Raw genomic sequence first — 20,849 nt, forward strand, 5'->3', positions numbered from 1 at the left:
AGCAAAGCAGAAAAAGTATGAAATGTATCTTGAGTCATTAAACATGTTCAGGGTGTATAAAAATCAAAATCAGGAACACAAGATGACTTTTTCAGGCTGTTTCCACAGCTAGTGGCAAAACTGCTGTTCAGCTTAATGGTATAAAACCAAGGGGTTTTCTTTTTAAAAAAAAGGTGATTGCATTGCATCTGCACATTAGGGTGTTAGTTTATTTTGAGTTCACGTTTAATATGGTCACTAAACTAAAAATAAAATCTCTGGTGTGGGTATATTGTTTTACATTCAATATTGCTGGAAATAATCTTTTGCAAGCAAATGAGAAGGTAAGCGAGGCAGACATGCGATACTCACAACGTGTTGCTCCACATCAGAACAGACAACACTTCTGCCTCCCACCTGCACTTCTATAGGTTTACTCAGGATCCTCCGAGCTAACGCCTCCATAGCTCTGGGAAAAGTAGCAGAGAACATGACAGTCTGACGATCAGGCCTGACGTTGTCTACAATGCGCATAACCTGGGTGAAGAGAACATTCCTAGTTAATACCCAAGTGCTGTTGTTGAACTTCATACACACCTAGAGCTGTCTTTAAAGCTCAGCGGGATCTGCGCGACACAGACCACCAAGCATTTCTTTACAGATTTCCTCTTGGGATGCAGGTCCTGGCACTGGAAGACAGGCAAAACTTGCTGGATTTGAAAGGAAGCTGAGTGGCAATATGCAACCCGACAACAGCCCAGCAGAAATCTTAAGACGTGCAGCAGAAACCCTACAGCTCAAGAGACAAAATACAGGAATATTCCTAGTTTGGGGGGATAACATAGCCTGATGACAACTGAACAAGTCCTAGATGTCCAAAGCCAGCAAGTAATTTGTCACCAACATTTCGTTCCTGTCTCCTGTACAACATTGCCAGGATATGTTGAAGACTTTACAAGCAGAATACTACTACTACCATGACACCTGCATCAAGGGATTACATGGGCTACAACATGGTCACAAGTATCCAAAACAAGTATGTAAAAAATAATAATTTTTAAAAAAAGTATTTCGGACAAAAATAAAAAAATCTAAGAATTTATCAAAACCAAAGCACATGAGGACAACAGAAAAATTAAAGAGTCAGTTTAAACTGCTGTCCATATGTAGCACATCTTTTTGAACACTCATTGGCAGTGTAACAATAATGTAGCATTGCGAAATCCTTTAAGTGGAAAATAACATCTTGAGGCACTATCACTCATGTAATGAATTACCTGAGGCTCAAAACCCATGTCAAACATTCTGTCTGCTTCATCAAGTACAACATACGTGACTCTACGGAGATTTGTCACCCGACCTGTGAAAGGAGAGGAAAAAACACATGGGAAACAAAATCAAATGGAAATCTAGTTTCCCTCAGGAATAATTTTTTTTAATGTTATATAGTCTCACTATCTTCTAACAAATACATTAATTAATTTTTTAAAAATTCACTAAATGTGAATTTTAATGTTCTCATTTTAATCACATATACATTCTGGGAAATGTGTAAGTATGCACAAGGCCCTTTATTTTGTTAAACTCTTCTCTTGCATACCATCATAGGGCCAGAAGAACCTGTAAAATTCAGAAAACTGCCCTCGCCAAAACACATCATAAAACTAAGACTGAGATGAAGCAAGGAGCCACATCAGCCATTATCTGACAGCGCCACCTAGAAAAAAACATATTAGAGATTACAGCGCATGTGTGGAAGGCAAAGTCCAGTGCTAACTGTTGCAGCCTCAGAAAAATTCCTTTCATACATACAATCTGTAACGCTTCCTTGGAGTTAGAAATAGCTACTTGAGAATAATCATACTAATTCTAGTTAGCTGCTAATAATATGCATAAAACAGAGTAAGCAGTCTTTTCAAAATGAATAAATAAAGATTAAAACCTACCCACTAACACGACTAAGTTTAACACTAAGAACCACCCCAAACTCTGGGACAGCTGGAAACAAAATAAGCAAGTTGTATATCTGTGAACATTTTGAAATTATGATGGACAGGATAATTAGCTAATTAGGATAATTAGATAATTAACCTTCCCAAATAAATAGCTAAGAGATTCTCTTTCACGAGAAGGATCTAACTCAAGGATTTGAGAAACTTATTCTCAAGTTATATAAATGTGAACACATTCAGTTCCAAACAACTCTGGAGTGACACTGTCAATGCTCCCAGAATGGAACAGGCTTTTCACATTTTCTACAACTATCACTCAGACTTGTGCCTATCGAACTACAGTAGAATTGGGTCCTTTCAGCCTCAGCAAATTGTACCTGAATACTCAAATTACTTTTTAGAGATTCAGCGCTGCATTTTTTTAAGATATGGAGTTCATACTTAAGGAACAAAATAAATATTTCTTAAAATCTACATATCTATTTAACATCTTAACACCTTCATCCCCAAATAATAACTTTGTAAAATTACTTGGGAACAGCATTAATGTACCTACCTTTGACGATTTAAGTCTTGGAAGCCCAGTTCTATATGTCTTGAAGGTACTTTTTCCACAGAAGTTAAATAATGTCAACAGTTTAGTAGAGGTTTTGATGTGGAATAATTTAATAATAAAACTTTATCTAATAAGCATGCAATGGTTACACTAGGACAAAACCTCTTAAAGCTGCAGTGGCTCAGTGTAATCAATCTAAGTATTTGATGTAAGGTCAGTTCTTTTACTTTTGAACAGTTATTTAGGGAGGGCTTCTTTGTCTGTCTGGTTTTTAAAACCAACAGATGAAGGCAGAGTCAGACGCTCTTAAGCAAAAGTGGGTAACTGCTGAGCTACACTAACAATAATAAAGGATCAATGGGCAGACAAAATAAGCAACTGTTAAATAACCTTTATCTAAATGACTTGAAGTGAGAGGATTTGGGCCAGCACATTATAAGTTTAACAGTGATAAATATTCACAGAAACTCTTCAAGTATGTAGTATTTCCTGTCCTCCCCAAAAAAGTCAAACCAATATATGATTAAACCTATTATTAGTGTTATATATTCTCAATAGCTAGATAGTGCAGCCTGAAGAGATATAAGAAAATTTCATACGACCATTTATCAAAATACATGATCTTTTGAATTTGTTAGAATTACACAACAAATAAAAAAAATTCTCCATAGGAAAAGGTTTTCTACTCACCATTGTTTGCTGCTAACATGTCAATCATACGTCCAGGTGTGCAAACAATAATTTCAGCACCTCTTTTGAGTTCAGCTATCTGATTTTAAACATAGTAGTCAAACGATTAGAGTGGGTTTTTTTGCTTTTTTGTTTTAAACATATATCACTTTGCAAAAAAGAAAACAAAATACAGTGCAATACAGCTGTACTACCAACATGAATTGTTTATATAAAGCTTTCACTTGGCAACTACCTTAAGTTTTTGGAAAAGTTTACTTTCCAAAAGAGTTACCTCTGACAACCAAAGTTACTACCAGCTGAAGCAGTTATAATAGGGATATGACTTCTATACACTTAAGGGCCTATAAAAAAATGTCACATTGTATCAGGGACAACTGACACTAAATAAATCATGTTCCACCACAGATGGTCACAGAAATTCAAAACTGTATTGTTTCCATAAATGGGAGGGGGCAGGATGAACCTTGAAATTAATCTCTAAATTAGTCTAACATGCAATATTTGATAATGTAATAAACCAAAGTGAACATTTTCTGGCTTTTGTCATCTTCAGGGGAACTCATGAAAATACAGCTTGACAACTTTCAAAGCATGACATCCCACTAGTAGTTTAACTGCTGCCATGTTCAGTACATATGTAAAAAGAAGCAGACAAACTTTTAAGGACCATATTTGAGAATTTTCAAGGAGATCAGTATGTTTAAGGCTAAATTATGTGCCAACACTTAAGCTTCTGCATTACTACCATTCATACAGAGAAAATCCATAATGAAGGCTGCATATGCACTGGATTTCTGGGAAAGAGAAAGGAACTAAATTCACTGCAAAAGTAACATTAGCCAACGAAGTTCAGGAGTTATCTGACAAGTAAGGTATGTCTTCTGCTTACCTGTTCACTGATTCCTGTTCCTCCATAAACACAGACAACTCGAAGCCCAAGTGTCTTTGAGAATTTCTTACACTCCTTGGTAATCTGCAAAGCCAACTCGCGAGTAGGTGTCATAATGACAGCTGAAAAGCACAACATTTTCATCACGCATTGTAACGGAAGATATGTTGTTATTCATACAATAAAAATCGATCTTTTGTAATGATGTTTAAAGCAAAAACTGTATTTTTAAGAAAAAGAGACTGAAGACAGCATGAGAATAGGGTGGAACTCCGGTCGAAGTTTCAAAGTCAAAAGAGTAAGGTCTCCTAGATATATGGACAAGCAAGTGCTCTTGAAAGAACATCAGACAGCACTGTCACCACAAACAACACTGAACAGCATGGTGGTCATTAACTAAATTAGGACTAGCCACTCATTAATGGACATTAATAAGTAAACATTCCTCCCTGTAACAAAGAGAAGAACTGAAGATCCTTCTTATGTGTGTGAGCTTTTATTAATTTACATAGCGATTTTGAAAAGAAAAGCTTTGTACCTATGGGACCTTCTCCTTCTTCTAACGCTCTCTGATCCATAATGTGTCTGAACATGGGCAACAGAAACGCAATAGTTTTTCCGCTTCCTGTTTTAGCAATGCCAATCAAGTCACGTCCATTCATAATGGCTGGGATAGCCTGGGCCTGAATGGGAGTGGGCTTTTCATAGCCGTGTCTTAAAGAGAGGAAAAAAAGACATTTTAACAACAAAATAGGGTTTGACAGATGTGAATCACAAAGTCATGCTGAAAAAGAATTCCATATTCATACTTAGATACACATATCAGTGCCATTAAAAAAATACAGTTTAAAAATGAGCAGCAAAATCACGCTACAAACGGCAGAAGGAATAGTTTGTAACAGTTCAATACTGAGTGATAAGCACTCTGATGACTATGTATAACATATACGAACATGGGCGTGTTACAATATGCAACAAAGAAAAAGGTTTTCCTTGTAAACATATGATAGAACACAGTGAGCTAAATGAAACGTGAAATAGTTCATAACATGCTTGCTTACTTTTTGAGGGCAGTGAGAATCTTCATGGAAATACCACATTGAACCCAGGTTTTTATTGGTTTGGGGCAGCCTTTTCCCTTGACTGTAATTCCCTCCATCTCCAGCCTGTATACATTCACCTCTGAAACAGAGTTTACATTACAACAGAGTCAAACTTGACATTTCTCTACTACCTTGATCAAAATAATCTTGATCTGTCTCTGAACATGAAATATTATTTTCATCACCGCCAGAAAAACAGCTTTTAGCTTGCTACACGTAAATGCAGGAAGTAGGTAGAAAGGACTTGGGTAAATTTTTCAATCAAAGCCTCACAAATAATTATATGAAGTTATCAATAACAGCGATCCAGCTGATTCAGTGTTTTTCTATACCAAGCTGCTACAAATACTCTTTATATTGCAAAATAATTTGCTGTTTCTTTGCACATTAAAATCCGTCACTCTTCTCTTCAGTGGTACCCAAGGTGTTCTGGTTCTATTTGTCCTTACCTTCTTGAGTCATTTTAGCTAGTTCTGGTACTTCAACATAGAAGTTTTTCCTGAAGGGTTCGTATTCTATCTTTCCATGATCCACTGGTTCCAGCAGCTTTCTCTGCTTGGTCTGATAGCCAGTCAGGGCAGTCTGAAGATCAACCTCCTCCTCTTCTGAGGAATACTGTGTGGATTATAATTTGTGTGTAAATTAGCATGAATAGCATTCTGAGAGGCTGTTTTTTCATTTATAGAGGAACTTTACTCAGAAGCAACAGTTACTCCTCACCCTATCAGACGAGATACTGAAAACCCACTCTTGGTCTATAAAGAGTCTCCATTGTTTTTTCATCTATTTCTTTTTTATTTATAGTCGGTGTAAAAGAAAATGCTTGCAAATTTGGTTTAGGGTGTTGTCTACCAGAACACATCACGTAGAATAGCATTTTGTAGCTCTAGGCAGAATCAAATTCCTTTCTACTGTTTCCTAAACTGTAAAATGAGAACATCCACCTCTCATTTGTGCTAAAAGAGATGTCTCATTTTGATTTATGAAGTGTTGTGAGATCTGTAACTTACAGGTGTTACAGAAATTAATATATTTAAACCTAAAAGGAAATTCAGCAGAAATGTAACACAAAGACCTCATTTTTTTCAGATTAGATACATGCAACTGAACATACAGCTGCAAACATAAACACTCTATACTACCTCATGGGACGTTCACACACGGGGTCACCAGGACTGCCTGTCTACTTTCAGTAAGGTGACCTGAACACACATGCATGACATACACCAGCCCAGTCGTATTAAGAAAGATTCCAAAGCCAGACAACCTGACGCACCCATTCAGTTCTCATCTGTCTAACCCCACCTCTGAACAGCAAAGCTGTGATGGTCATTTCTGAAAAAAACAGTACAAGTAACAAGAAACTGTGTAAAATCAAAAATCTTGTGACCACAGTTCTGCAAATTGAATCATTAAATGTTTATCTCCCAGGAGACGGAAAAATCCCAGGACTACCCGCATTCTCCTACCTGTTGTAAGAAGCACATTGCTTTTTCATACTAAAAATACAAGACACTTTCATTACCTCCATTGCATCTTGGTCATTCTCCATGAGCTCCCCTTTCTTCTTTGACTCTGCAGCTGCCTTTTTGGTTGTCACCACAGTCACTACTTTGGTAACGGTTGGTCCAGATTTCTACAAAACCAGTTAAGAAAGATTATAGCATCACCATATTAAACAAATCAAAATAAACAAACTGTATACAATATATAAAATATTTGTACTTCTGAATGCATTATGCTCTTTGGTTGGTTTGTTTGGGGTGGGGGGTTGTTGTTTGTGGGATTGATTTGTTTTGTTCTTTTTCCTTTCACTTACTTCAGTGAAATTTTATCAGAATAATGCTTGATAAAAAAACCAGGAAATTAAAGTTAAGGCAAACAGGCATTAAGTACATCTAACTTATTTCTTTTTTGCCTTTTTTTTTTTTTAAAGCCATTTTGATATTAAAACATAAAGCTATTTTTAAAAGACAAAGATAAGACATCTTAGTAAGTTATTTTACCTTTTCTCCACCTTTCACGCTTTTTATATTGAACTTCTTGACCTCTTCTTTTACTTCTTCCATATAAGCATCCAAAGGATCTAACTCTTCATCTTCAACCTCATTGCCTTCTTTTTCTCCTTCTGCAGTTTCCTCTTCATCATCTAATACAAGCAAGAAAGATTACCATAAAACAGACAGGGAAAAAGTGCTCATGTGTGTTAAATTATTGGTCTACTCAAAGAATTACAGTCCAGTTTCATTACTATAACATCTTTCCTCATACAAATCTCTCCAGTCTGTTAATCTCAATTGTATCTCATTTGAAGCCATGACCAGATTTAGGCTTTGTTATTTTATAGTTCACATTCTGAAAAGTAATTAAATGCTTTAAAGATAGGGTAATAAAAACATCATTAGGAAGAAAAGTATTTTAACTGTCACATATAAAAAGTTAAATACCATCATCATCTTCTAAACTCCATTTCTTCCCCTGCTTCATCTCTTCAATCTCTTTTTTCAGTTCTCCTATGTTTTCCATAGCCTTCTTGCGTTGTTCTTCCCTCCATTTCTCCACTCTTTCTTTTCGTTTTCTCATTTCTTCTTCTAGTTTATTCTGATCAAAATTCTATGATAAAAACCAATCAAATACTGCAAATTAATGGCCACTGGCTTTAGCCAAATACAACTGTTGTGTGAGCATGCTGTATAAGACTGGACATCCACAAAATTATCACAAAAGAAGTGAAAAATACTAACATCAAATAGAACATTTTCAAGATAGATTTATTCTTCATTACTAAAGAGAATACTCTCTCAGGGGGGGAATTTGTCCAGCTCTAAGAACAGGTTTTCTTTTGTCAATGCAGTTATCTACAACTAACTTAATTCGTAGTTTAAATTCTCTCTTTTATATTTATCAGTGTTAAAAGCATCTACCTCAGTGGCCACGGTATTTGTGGTAGCATCTTTATCTTTCTCTTCTTCTTTGTCGTCTTTGTCTTTTTTCTTTTCTTTGGAAACTTCCACACCATCTGTCCTTTCTTTAGATCTTGATCTACAAGTAAGATCAAAGATTTCTGAGAACATTACAGCTTTTCTCAGGAGAAGGATACACATGTCCTGGACAGAAACAGAACTAGGAACACCCTGTACAGGTTTATGTTTTCGAATACCTTACAAAGCTCACTGCCTCCCAGAGACCTTTCCATCTCATGGAAATATTCCCTCTGACTACCAGAAATGTAGTATCTATTGCAAGCCAGTGATTTACATGCTTTGATTCTGTTTTTCTCATTTCTTTACAGGGGGAAGTTGCAGACCTTATTTCCAGAACACACGATTGATACTCCAGTGGTTCTGCAGTTTATTTTACACCACCTTGAAGACAGCAGTTAGAAAAGAGATACTAAAAAAACTCCTGTTTGTGGAACGTCTAGAGAAAGGTAAAGTGATATAGCCCCTTGCCATAGAAGTTTGAACATCACCCTGAGCATACAATACTGGCTGAAAGACATTAAACACCTCTCCCTGGGAAAAGCTACTCATGTAACTCAATGTAAGATGCAGACTTGCATTTAAAACAAACCGCATTTCTCACAGATTTTAATCATTCTGACTTGCTTCCAATTTTTTTTTTTAAAGTATCCAAACCAAACCAATTAAATCTAATTAAGCCTTTTTCATTGGGCTATTCTAATACAAACCATATGCCTATTTCAAAGGACTTTGTGATTCCAGCTTGTTACAATTTCTAGATTGTCATCAACCTGCTTATTCTTTGTACTGCTGTTAAACTTAGGGACTTCCCACTCATTTGGCAATATATTGACAATTATTATATGCTGGTTTTAATTATATCTGAAGATTCCATTAAAATATATTGAAAAGAACATGACCTATATTCAGTTTTCATATGTTTCTGAAGTCACCATCTAAAGGAGTTCAAGCTCTTTAGTAAGCCTGTTTACTAGACATCTATTCAATTGTAAGCACCTAAGACTGGCATTTGTCAAATCCAAACTGTTGCAGCTCTACGCACACCTACAGAATTCAACAAACCGCAGAGAAACAGGTGGTGGCCTTACCAAAGCAGACTTCTCGAGCTTCTCTGAAGTGCTACCACTATATATTTTTCTGCACAAATACAATTTGAAAAAGCAGATTCCAAACTTTATTGGCTAACATTCTTAAGAACACTTTTTCTGCAAAGAATGGATGAAACATTGAGCTCAGGTGCAAGCACTGGCACATTCAGCAGTTTAGAAATTTCTGTTACAGATGTCACAATGCTGTTTACAGATCTCTCATTGCTACCTTGCCCACATTTTTAAAAGCCCAGTATGTTTCCAAAGAAATAAAGTGCTTTATCTGAGAAAGAAAATGATACAGTACATCACTGAGAACACTGAACTTCAGCAAATCTGCTAGCTAGAACTTACTATTCTCTAGTAATTCACAAGTTTAAAGAAAGTTATACTTCATTGTAATATCTGTGCTAGAGAGCACCTGTACTTTATTAATTTGGGCATACATGCCAGAACACAAAACATTACTTATTGATACTGGAATCTGAGATAACAAAGAAGAACTACAAAACTTTCAGAATAAAATTCAGTGTTAATTTTGTTACTACGACATTGACTGTCGTTAGAGAACACAAATACCTGTTTTCTGTTTTCCTGTTCTTGCTTGGACTGGAGGATCGAGACCGTCTACCTCTGCTTCTGCTTCTAGAGCGCCTCCTCTCTCGGCTCCGGGATCTTCTTCTCTCGCGGCTCCGTTCCCTTTCTCTACTTCTTGAACGTCTGCCACAGAACAAAATTGCATTTATTTAGCACGTGATCACAGTATAATTTTAGGCTGCTACTGAGGAACAGGTTGTAAAAGGAATCCAACGATCATCAAGACCACTAAGAACTTACAAATTCCAGCACCAGCAGCTAGAAACTGTTTAATAACTAAAAACACTAAGCATAGTAAAATCTATCGTGAACAACAGCAAAGTAACTAATTCTAGTGTAAGAACAACAATATTCAGATGACAGGTATTTTTATCTACTTTGATTAGAACTGAGAACTCATACCTTTGACGCTTTCTGTCACGTGATCGAGACCGTCTCTTGTCCCTGCTGCGTGACCTCTCACGTCTACGTTCTCGATCTCGACTTCTAGACCGTCTGTCTTCTCCGCGCTTTCTTTTGTCAGATGGAGAACGACTTCTAGAACGGCTACCAGAGCGTCCACGTGACGCAGAGCGCTTCCGATAATGCCTGCATTGTAAATTGACAGTAAAGATGAATGTGAGCGTAAGAACAATTTGCAGTTGAAGGACATTTGTCATATTTAGGTGGACAGGCTAAAAATAATTATTTGTACTGATTTCTTGGACCATTTAAATTTCTAAACATTTGTAATCATCTCACCAAACTGATAAATATATATATATATATTCTTAACGATGCTGAAATCAGAGGGATTACTTGGTGATATTTTTGTTTTGGTTTTAGAGTACTACTATAGGCACATATAAGAAAACTAGAACACCAAGAACAATTTCCTTTTTAGAAATCCACATATTTCCATTATACACACAGAAAGACTAAGACCCTTTGAAGTTATCTCAAAATTTGTCACAGAAATAAAACTGCTCTTTGTTGCTTTTTATACTATATACAATTTTTACACAGGTATACTAGGTAAATTATACCTCCGCTCAATAGAAAAGCTGCCAAAACATCATACATGGAAACATAAAACCCTGAGCCTAAGTGACAAGCGTACAAGTCACAGAGGGACCTCGACTACGACCATCTCCTCTTCCTCCAATTCCCGATTTTCAGCAAACAAGTCAGAATAACTCTCTTGCTCGCCCTCCCACAGCCCAGGACTCGCAGGCCCCTTCTCCCAACAGGCTTAGCAGGCAGGAAGAAGCACCAAGGGCAAGACTTCAGGCCCCACACCTCCTTCTTTTCCTTCCGCTGTTGCCACCCAGGGTTATATTACACCAGTATCAGCACTAAAAATAATACTGTTTATTTCAGCAAGGTGGTATATTTAGGTATCATGTACATTTGGAATCAGTACAGTAGCAGCATGATATCCATGTACTGCCTATCAGCAGTATAACTGAATGCAAAACACATCTGTCAGTGTTAGTATCTCTAATTTCTTTCACATCTCTGTCACAAAATGTCGTGAGATCTGCTCCATACTCCCCCCTTTTCTAAACTTTTTATTTTTTTTACATTTTCTTCTACAGCGTGCAATAAAACTGAGTGTATGATTTCAGGTTTCAAAAGCCCTGGTCTGATGCATATTTCCAACTCCAGCACATGCAGCCCACCCAATTCATCTCCACCCACAATTCATTCTCACCCTCCTATTTCTTCACTTTTAAAACTTTTTGTAGGTATTCAAATAGAAAATTAATACAAGTTGAAACCCACTTCTTACATTATTTTTAGCCCAAACAGAAAAAACCTTGTATTTATCAGAAGAGTGGCCGAACTGTGATAAACAAGGGAGTCCTGCTCACTGGAGTGCCAGCACTTTGGCATTCAGTTCCCAGGAGATTTTGCAGCCTGAGTCTCTAGTGGTGTCCTGCTGGCAACAATTAATTCGCTAGCTAGTTCAAAACTAATTTAGACATATCTATGGGGAGGCCCAGCTCTTCACCGAATCATGAAGTTGAACCTAAGGCAGTTATTAAAATTTCAGCTCATCTGCCCCTCTCAGTATAAATCTCAGTTATGGATCTAAGGAGGCTGTTACAGTGTGGGGACAACTGCAAGCAGGGACTATTCTGTCACAGCTGCAGAGTTAAAAGCTGATAGTTAAATTAGGAAATAGAGACATATGCCACAACTGCACTTGTAAACTACGGAGTTGATTTAAAGCCTGATAGATGTGAGCAGCTCCAAATCATCTGGCAGCACGGGCTTAACCCGAAACACACAAAAGTGCACGATCCCGTTACTGCTGAGTTAATTACAGCACCTCACCAGGTGTTTGTACAAGCTACGAGAGGACGAGAGACACGTGATCCTGCATAAACTTCAAAAGAACCAGCAAAACCGTCTAATCCAGGTCAGAAACGCTACCCGACTAATGATGCCGTTGCTATTCATTCTCGAAAGGCAGCGCCCGGAGGGGCTCGGGGGGGCCAATGCCCCGCACCACAACCAGGCGCTTGGTCCCCGCGTCCCCCCGCGCAAAGCCGAGCGGCTCCGGGCCCGCGGCCACAGCGGCTTCTCCGAGCGGCGGACGGAACGGGCAGCGCAGAGCCCCTCACAGCGCCTCGGCCGGGCGGCTGGAACGGGCCCTGAAGCCCGGCCCGGAGCCCCGATCCACCTCAGAGCGAGCTCCTCGCCCCCCGCGCCATGCCCGGGCCCTGCCGTGTTGGCCCCGCCGCCGCCCTCAGCGTGCCCGCCGCCGCCCTTTGTTCCCCCTCACGCAGCCACCCGCACTCGCCCGAGGGAGCCGCCAGCCCTGGCGCGGGCCAAGCCGGCGACAGCGGCCCCATTGCCCTCACCTGGACTCCCGGCCCATGGCGGCGGCGGCGGCGCGGGCCCTGCTCTAGACGGCGGCGGCCATTCCGCGCCTCAGCGCCCGGGACGATGAGAGGCGCGGCGGGAAGCTGCCGCCCCCCCGCTTCCGGCCCGCCGCCCGCCTGCCGCGCCCCCTGGCGGCCGGAGGACGCAGAGCCGGAACAGCAAAAAGCGGGCAGGAACGGGCAGCGCGGGCAGTCCCGCCCGTCGCAACCGCCCGGGCTGCCCCGGCGGGACTCCCGGTGCGGAGCTACAACCCCCTCCCCAGACAGGACAAACCGCCAAGGAAGGGGGTAACAAACATACTTTTAATAGAAAACAATCAGTTTGGCAAGAAACATTAAAATATAATTATGTACATGAACAGAATAAGATTAAAACGGAATAAAAGGGACAAATTCCTTGAGCAAAGGTGAGGAAGCAGCTGCCCCTCCTGGCGCCCTGCCGGTTCCAGGGAGGTTTCCTCCAGCTCACTCTGAGTTCGTCGGACAAAACTAAGTGTTTATGGACTGAAAAGTTCCAGGTCAGGTCTCACAGCAAGATTTCTGTCACTGCTTGAGAATAAAACCCACTTCAGCTTTCCCTGCAGGGCTGAGTGAACACATAGTAGGTGGGACAGCTCTTTTCTCAGCATTTCACTCATTGGGATTGAAATCTTCACACTGAGGATTAAAAAAAACCATTGCCTTTGCAGATGTTAGTAGCCAGTATTTTTGCAATTTATTTGTATTACATTTGGGCATATAAATAAGGTCAGAACAAGTCTAACTTTTGAGCAAACTCATTTACGTATCTCAACCTTAATTTAAATGGCAGCTATTTCAATTCGCTGAAGTTCCTAATACAAATGCAAAGCTTCCGAATCAATATTTGTGCTAATAGACCTAAGTCAGAATCTTCTGCAGCGCAGCCCTGGACAACTGTAACATGATACAGACCGAAAATATTCAGTAAAAAAGAAAATTGTCAAATCAAAACACAGGCTTTTTGTTTTCATGCAACAAACATATATTTAACTTAGGGGTTAGAAATGCAGTGCTAAAATTAAATCAGGAAGCTTTAACAGAGAAGATTAAGCAGAAAGCAGGGCTATTTGCTTTAAAGAGGCATAATTAAAGGTTTATGCTCCCCAAAAAACTTCCGCAAATACCAACAGAAATAGGTATTTCTCTATGTTAAAAAAAGCATTGGCCTAGATTATCTGAAAGTCCAGATTCTAAACAGAAAACTGCAAGTTGAAAATAACAGCAAATTTAGCTTCAATAGAAATCTTCACAGATTATCGTTTAAGCTACTTGGAATGACATTCCTCTCAGTGTGCAAAATTCATGAGATTGAAAACTAGAGCAGTTGCTACTTTACTGTGTCCAGTGACAGGACCCATCTGTATTTGTCATTATTTCACCTGTGTGGCTGGACATCCACAGAACAAAATACAAAGCACTAGTGTCCCTTCATACTTAGATCTTCATGTGGGAGTCAACTCAAAGCACTGGTTTTTATTTCACTGTCTCTTGGAGTATTTAGGATTTAAAGAGGAATGGCTACTATGATTTCCCTGCGCTAATTTCCAAAACACACCAAAAAAATAAAGGTAAATAGCTCTGCTGAACCAAAGGCTGTGTGCTGTTGGTTTGTAGTATTACACAGCAGGAGCAGAACTCCTCCGCAATTAAGATCCTGTTTACATGCAAATATCTGGTAATAAACAATCTGCAGAAATTAGTGTCATATTAAAGGTTGTCTTATGGAATCTGGGAAGGAGCTACAAAAAAAACAAAGTACTTCCTTCCCTTGGCAGTTTTATGTTTTCTAGAGCAACCAACTGATGCTGCAGGTTGGTTGCCAACGTATACAAGCTTCTCCTCATGAGATGAACTGTTAAAATAAAGACATCAGACTGAAAACATACGTGTGAGCTACAGGAGGACTAGGCTGCTGGAAACCCACAAACAGGTGAGATTAACAATTCTGTTTCTTCCTGCTTTTTGATTAATGACATTTGTAAGCAACAGAACTTTGTTGTTGGTTTTGCATTATAATCATCAAATGAAATTAATCACAATCACAACAAATGATGTATAGCAAGGCAAGGATTAGGACAACCAAGTGGCCTGTTTCACCAACATTCTCCAGAAGCAGCTACTTGGTTCAAGAGTCTGAACTTGAACAACATAATACAGGAATTTCTTTTATCGAGAACTTTTTTAAAAAATGGGAACAACACAAAATGAGCAGTTCTTATTAGCTATAGTGATACTGGAGAAATATATACATATATATATATATAGTTCTGCTGAAAGGAATTCTCTTTGTTCTCGCTGAAAAGAACAAAGGCAGCTTTGTAAATGTTTATGAAGGAGGCTGAGAAGAGCAGCATTAACTAAACCAAATAAATAATCCACTGACACTTGCATCCTATTCTTCACATTTATAACAGGCAGACACAGTATTTAAATAAACTGAACCAATGCAACTGGCAGTCTGGGAACCTGCTCTACCTTTCCCAAAATGGCTCCTTTCAAGCATTTGAACAGGTAAGAATTTTAATGAAGGTTTAAATCTGTCTGCACAGTCAGACATTAAAGGAATACGGTCCAGAAAGCTTTAATGTAACTATCGTGTTGAATTCTACAGCCATCATGGTAATTCAGAACCAAAAACCAAAGTAAGTTCATGGCAAAAGATAAAAGTAAAGAAATAGACACAAAGGTCTGTGAAAACATCTCCCATTTTGCTGTAGGTGTCCATGGAGCGACTAATGACTTCTGCAGGGATTCCAGACAGTAAAAGGGCAGCAGTTAGTACTGTCGTTTTCACCTTCTTCTCACTCTAAAAGAAAAAAACAAAACAAACAAAACACAACAGTATGAAGTTAGTTCCTCTGTTATAATTCAGTTCTGCTTTATGCAGGTGTTGTGCCCATTTCAGACCTAGCCAGGCACATTCCAGATTCATCATGTGGAATGATTCTCTCCAGGCAGGCTTCTGGATTCATAGCACTTATCCCAGCTACGCACTGATGCTGTGATGGATCCGGCCGAGCCAAGTGAGAGCCCAGTTAACAGCAGATACAATTTACCACAGATATTATGTCTACATGCTGCCACTCCAAGCAGGATGTAAAGCGCAGCAGCTTCTGCATGAGTGGGAAGAGTCCCAGACAAGGGCAACTTGGGTGTAAGACGGCAAGTCAGGCATCTGCACGGGCAGAACACGATTAATCTCACCACACTACTTGGCAAAGGATACTGTTACTTTTCTAACACACAAAAATTCTTTAGAAATGAAAACCAACTGTTTCTTTCTATTTTAGGAAGACTCTATTTGGCAGTTTTATCCTCCGAACTCAGAAATGCCCTCAAATCCTTTTGAAAGCTGTTCTTCTGTCCTTAAGATGACGAATCCCAAGCATGGGAAGTCTGGCAGGCAGGAAAAAATTATAGTGGCTGAAAACTTTTGTAATATGATGATACTTGCTGGATATCTTGATTTAATCCAATCTAAAGCTTTCAAAAATCTTTCTAGGTTTCATGAGAGAAAAATTAAGGATAACAAGCTGTTGGAGCTCATCTAAGTGCAGTAAAAGCAAGTTGTGGAAAGGAACCAACTCTTTAAATGCTGAAACTGATTTTTAAAACAGTAGAAACAAGATCAAGATGATCTAGCAATGAGCTATTACAAGTCTAAGGCTAATTCTAATGTTTTGTACTTTGACACATCAGCTAATATGAAGTTTAGTTTTGAATTAGATACTTAACTACACAAGAACCACTGATTTATTCTGACATGCCACAGCTAACCTATTTTTCCTTTTTAAATGCTAATGTTTGCTTTCAAGTATGGATTGAGCATCATTCAAACCCCCTTTGCTCTGCAGACCTGACAAAGTCATTAACCAAATAAATACTTCAGCACAATTAACTGGTGTAAACATAAAAAGCAGGTGATGTAGCAAATCTTGCTAATAAGCAGCAAGGTTCGCACACAAAGAAATGTCTTATTTCAAGTTGCCATTCAAACTGCTACTAGCAATGGAACACAGAGCCCTTAAAACCAAAGGACTGTCTCATTTTTTAACAAACACCCTCCCAAATTTCATCCATGTATCACATGCAAAACAGCTGGTGGCAGAGCAAGCAGTAACCACAGAAAAGCATGACCTACAAGACAAAAAAAAAGTTTCCCAAATGCATGAATGAACTAACTGGCTTTCCTGTCATGTGCTTTTAATTAGGCTACAGCTAAATAAGTTGCCAGTATACATTTTCACAGCAACTTTAAAAAAGATCTGAACTAAATCTGGGTAGATTAAAAACTAATATAGACTATCAACATTTGGTATCTCCCAATTCTACAGTTTAAAACAAGGGAAGAATACTTCACATGCATTGGTTCTTAAACAAGACAATCTAAGCACAAGTTTAATGTAAAACATTTTAAATCTAATTTTGAAAAAATACTTTACCTTTGGAAAGTACTTGGACAGTCCCATGTAAGCAAGTTGGAGAGTAAGAAATGGTGCAAATATTGACTGAAGGAACAGAAAAGAATACACAAAAATTAACTTGGTCAGAAGTAATAGCAAAGAAAACACAGAAATTTAATGCTTCCTGAGTCATAAAAGAAAATTAAGCAGGCAAAAAATAATTTGCGGACAAAAGCAACAGTATTCTTGAATACTACGAACCTAAGTAGACAAGTCACATGTCAAAAATAATCTTCTGCCTTATTTTATTAGAGCCTAAAAACCTGAAATTGCAGAAGCGTACAGCAGTGTGTAAAAATGAGCCCAGTGATCCAGGAGGCAGAAGGCTGTACCAGCCACACACCTCTGCATGATGTACTGGCAGACAGCCCAAATACTGAGGAACTACTTTTCTCAGAAGACTGATAATTGAGTAGGATCTGATTATCATGGGACAACTATTGTTCTTACTCTATTATTCTTTCATAGACTCCAAACTAGAAGAGCACTTGACTCATGCTCACAAAAAAAGGAATAAACTCGCAGGAGACTTAAGCTGCAATAACTATTCCAATGCTTCTACTAATCAAACAGTTTTATACAGTTGTTGGAAATGTGAAGAGTGGCTGAAGTTCCCAGTCACTGCTGACAGATTTCACCCCTAGATAAAGAGTATTTCACAGTAAGTTTGCAGTTAACTAGCAAAACAAAATAGGATTTTTTTTCCTTGAACTTACCAAGTACTTGCACACAAAAGCCCTGACTGTGATGGCAAGCAGAGCACATCCCACCAATCTGAAAATGCGGAAAGAGTCAAACTCCTCCACTGCATTCCCGTTCTCTTGGCTTGGCTTCTCATTCATCAGCTGGTTCCTCAGCTTCAGAGCTTCATCAAATCTGGATAAGTACTGGTCTAATCCACGTCTAGGTGGCCGTGGTGCAGCTTCAGCTGGCAGCTCCGCTCTGTGACGGTGACGGAGCTCACTTGTACCCTCACTGACAAGCTCTGGAGTTTTACTGAAGAAGTCCTTATCCCCTTTGAGATCTAGCACGCTGCCTCCATGGTCAGCTGCACCCGCCACACTGCAGACAGAATCACCAAGCACTATTCGCTTGGAAACTGAAGGAATGGGAAGGGAATTTGATATATCTTGTTCGTGCTGAAGTTTTGATTCTGTGTGACTTTCATCATCTAAAGAAGAGAAATAAAAATGCAGAGTTATGCACACCGGCTACAAGGAACAACACTTTATCCACACTGGACTGAGGTCCTGGGTTGATGACTCCACTTCCAAAGTGAAAACACAGACTTATTATTAATAAACGTTCTAATTATTAGTCACAAAGCCATTTGACATACCTGAATACAATTAATCCTATTGTAAAAAAAAATGGGCTCAGCTGATACACAACCTGTTTGTGTATCAAAGGAAAGGTTTACACACACACACCAGAGATGATGATAACGAAAAGGGAAGAGCACGGTGTGGACCAGATTTAAATGCTCATCAGCTTCACCGAGATTATGCTTTTATACAACTAGGCTCAGCACACTCCTGTCTCCCTTCTGCCAGCCTACAAAGAACCCTGCACATACCACTCTTCAGAAATGGCACAGACACGAGACAGCAAGCTGTGCAAGGCAGGTCGGACGCTGAAGCTGTCAGTCAGCAAAGGAGAAATGAAAACACTGGACTTCCTCAAGCGGCAACATTGCGTGCACAAGAGGCAAGATGTTCCAAATACAGGGAGCAATGTAAAAAAAGACAAATATTCAAAGAAAGTGAGTTACACAGAAGGAACGTTAGAGTGAGAAATGAGCAGGCAATAACAGAAGCGTACTTTGGCTTGTTCTCCATTGTCAGAGGCAAAGCAGCGCTAACTTGCACTGTATTAAACCTGAAGGCCCCATATTACAGCAAAGAAAGTGACGCCAAAGAACACAAACCAAATGGAGGGGCATACCAAACTGGTCTGGTCCTACCAGAGAGGGGCATCAACACTTTCCAGCATTAAAACAGACTAATTCATGGCTTCCGGGCATCCTTGTAAACTGAAATCTGACAAGACAGTCAGCCTCCTCCAAGTATGTACAGAAATACAAATCATCTACTTATAAGTCTGCAAGAAAATTCTGCATGCCAACCGCAAATAAACAATGACTGATTATTACCCAAATGCAAGAAAACTTTGATATCAAACACAACTATGGAAGCAAACAGTTACTGAATGAAAACATAGGGAAGACTCATAATTTCTTCAGCTAAGAAAAACGACCTGAAGTGCCAGCCTGTCCACCCGCTGTGTGTGCACAGTAACAGGCCCGTGACCTGATCTCAGCACATTTCTGGTGACATGTGGGTTTTACCCGTGGGTTTTTCGAGAACCAGAGAAACTCGGGCTTCACTTAAAGCATCGCTGAAACGAAAGGTCGCGCTGAGGGGCCAAAGAGCAGCTGCTCCCGTCCCACGGGGAGCGGTTCCGGCAGGAGGAGGCCGCCGTCGGCTGTTACCGCCAGTCCCACGGCCGGGAGCCCTCACGCCGCCGCCCGTCACAGGGCTCACCCTTGCCCGCCGCGGGCCGGTGGAAGCCCATGATGCGGTTGATCCGCTCCTCCGAGTTCATCAGCAGTTTCCTCCGCCGCAGCTCGGCTCGGCGCTGCGAGGCCGAGAGGCCAGCGGGGGCCCCCGGGGGCGCGGACGCCGCTCCCGCCCCACCACCGTCCTCCATCCCCGGCGGAAAAGGCTGCGGCGTTACCTCAGCGCCGCACAATAGGGCCGCCCCGCTTCAGTGCGCAGACGCTAGCACCCTCCAGCCGCTGAAGCAGGCGTCGCCATCTTGTGTAAGGGCAGGAGAACAATGGGCGACGCAGGGAGTACCGTTAACTAGCCGTGCTCTCTGACGGTACGGAGCCCGCATTAAAGATGGCCGCTTCGGCCCCGGAAGTGGCATTACGGCGCGAGAGGAGATGATGTCTGCGTAGTGAGGGGGCGGGAATGGAGAGAGCTGAGGCGGCGGCGGGGGAGACTCGGCGCTGACAGAAACCTGACGGACAGATTCAGTCAAGACGAGGGGTTTTGCATGGCTATAGGAAAATCAAACCAGCAGTGACGTGATGCCGTGCTTCGAGGGCGAGCGGGGGCCAGCTCCTTCTTTAATTGGCTTGAATTCTGGTTTCAGTAAACCTGGCAAATCCACCTTGTTTTCAGTGAGGAGAATCTGCTTAATAAAGCAATATAAAAACTAGGGCAGGATAGTAACATTTTCATTCTCATACAAAGAGATGAGAGCAGTGGTCTGTATAGAAACTTACAGTATTAGAATAAGCGAAGGTTCATGTTTCTAGCCAAAGTTGTATTTACCAAACACTACAAATTTGTGACCGTGCAGAAGCACCAGTAGGTCAGAGAGGTTCAGAAGGACAAACTGACAGAGTTCAGTTTCCAGCATGTGATGTTCAGAGCAGTGCATGGAGGAGCAGGTCTGGGGGTGGAGATTTGCTGTTGGAAAAGCTGTGAGTGCTGCTGTACAGCCGAATTTAGGAAATGAGGTGTCTCTGGGCACACTCCAAAGGAGGGAAGAGAATATGCTGCTTATTGGAGTGTGGGCAAACAGACGATTTCATGTGTACGTGAAAGGGATCCTAAGGTAGGAAAATGCCTCCCAAAGGCTGTT

General features: G+C 40.3%; 2 protein-coding genes across 4 annotated transcripts in view; both read right to left on the bottom strand.

Annotated features, from left to right (window-relative positions):
• DDX46 (DEAD-box helicase 46) overlaps positions 1 to 12,830 on the bottom strand; it is a 22,462-nt gene extending 9,632 nt beyond the window's left edge. For all 3 annotated transcript variants that reach the window (XM_065029963.1, XM_065029962.1, XM_065029961.1), the window contains exons 1-14: positions 12,691 to 12,830; positions 10,244 to 10,429; positions 9,824 to 9,964; positions 8,097 to 8,214; positions 7,620 to 7,785; positions 7,179 to 7,321; positions 6,698 to 6,808; positions 5,622 to 5,787; positions 5,131 to 5,251; positions 4,608 to 4,783; positions 4,070 to 4,191; positions 3,178 to 3,256; positions 1,257 to 1,339; positions 352 to 516 (exon numbers count right to left, since the gene is read on the bottom strand). In XM_065029963.1, coding sequence (XP_064886035.1) covers positions 352 to 516; positions 1,257 to 1,339; positions 3,178 to 3,256; positions 4,070 to 4,191; positions 4,608 to 4,783; positions 5,131 to 5,251; positions 5,622 to 5,787; positions 6,698 to 6,808; positions 7,179 to 7,321; positions 7,620 to 7,785; positions 8,097 to 8,214; positions 9,824 to 9,964; positions 10,244 to 10,429; positions 12,691 to 12,707 — 1,794 coding nt within the window. In that variant the 5' untranslated portion in view covers positions 12,708 to 12,830. The remainder of the gene's footprint in view (positions 1 to 351; positions 517 to 1,256; positions 1,340 to 3,177; positions 3,257 to 4,069; positions 4,192 to 4,607; positions 4,784 to 5,130; positions 5,252 to 5,621; positions 5,788 to 6,697; positions 6,809 to 7,178; positions 7,322 to 7,619; positions 7,786 to 8,096; positions 8,215 to 9,823; positions 9,965 to 10,243; positions 10,430 to 12,690) is intronic.
• Positions 12,831 to 12,993: 163 nt separating this feature from the next.
• Positions 12,994 to 19,957, bottom strand: CAMLG (calcium modulating ligand). Its single transcript, XM_065029969.1, has 4 exons — positions 19,739 to 19,957; positions 17,912 to 18,366; positions 17,175 to 17,240; positions 12,994 to 15,538 (listed from the first exon to the last, which is right to left on the bottom strand). Exons 1-4 carry the CDS (start codon positions 19,902 to 19,904, stop codon positions 15,347 to 15,349), a joined length of 879 nt encoding a protein of 292 aa, XP_064886041.1. The 5' UTR covers positions 19,905 to 19,957; the 3' UTR covers positions 12,994 to 15,346.
• Between the last annotated feature and the right edge of the window lie 892 nt (positions 19,958 to 20,849).

This window comes from Columba livia, chromosome 14 (genome assembly GCF_036013475.1).
Source record: "Columba livia isolate bColLiv1 breed racing homer chromosome 14, bColLiv1.pat.W.v2, whole genome shotgun sequence".
NCBI classification, from domain to species: Eukaryota; Metazoa; Chordata; class Aves; order Columbiformes; family Columbidae; genus Columba; species Columba livia.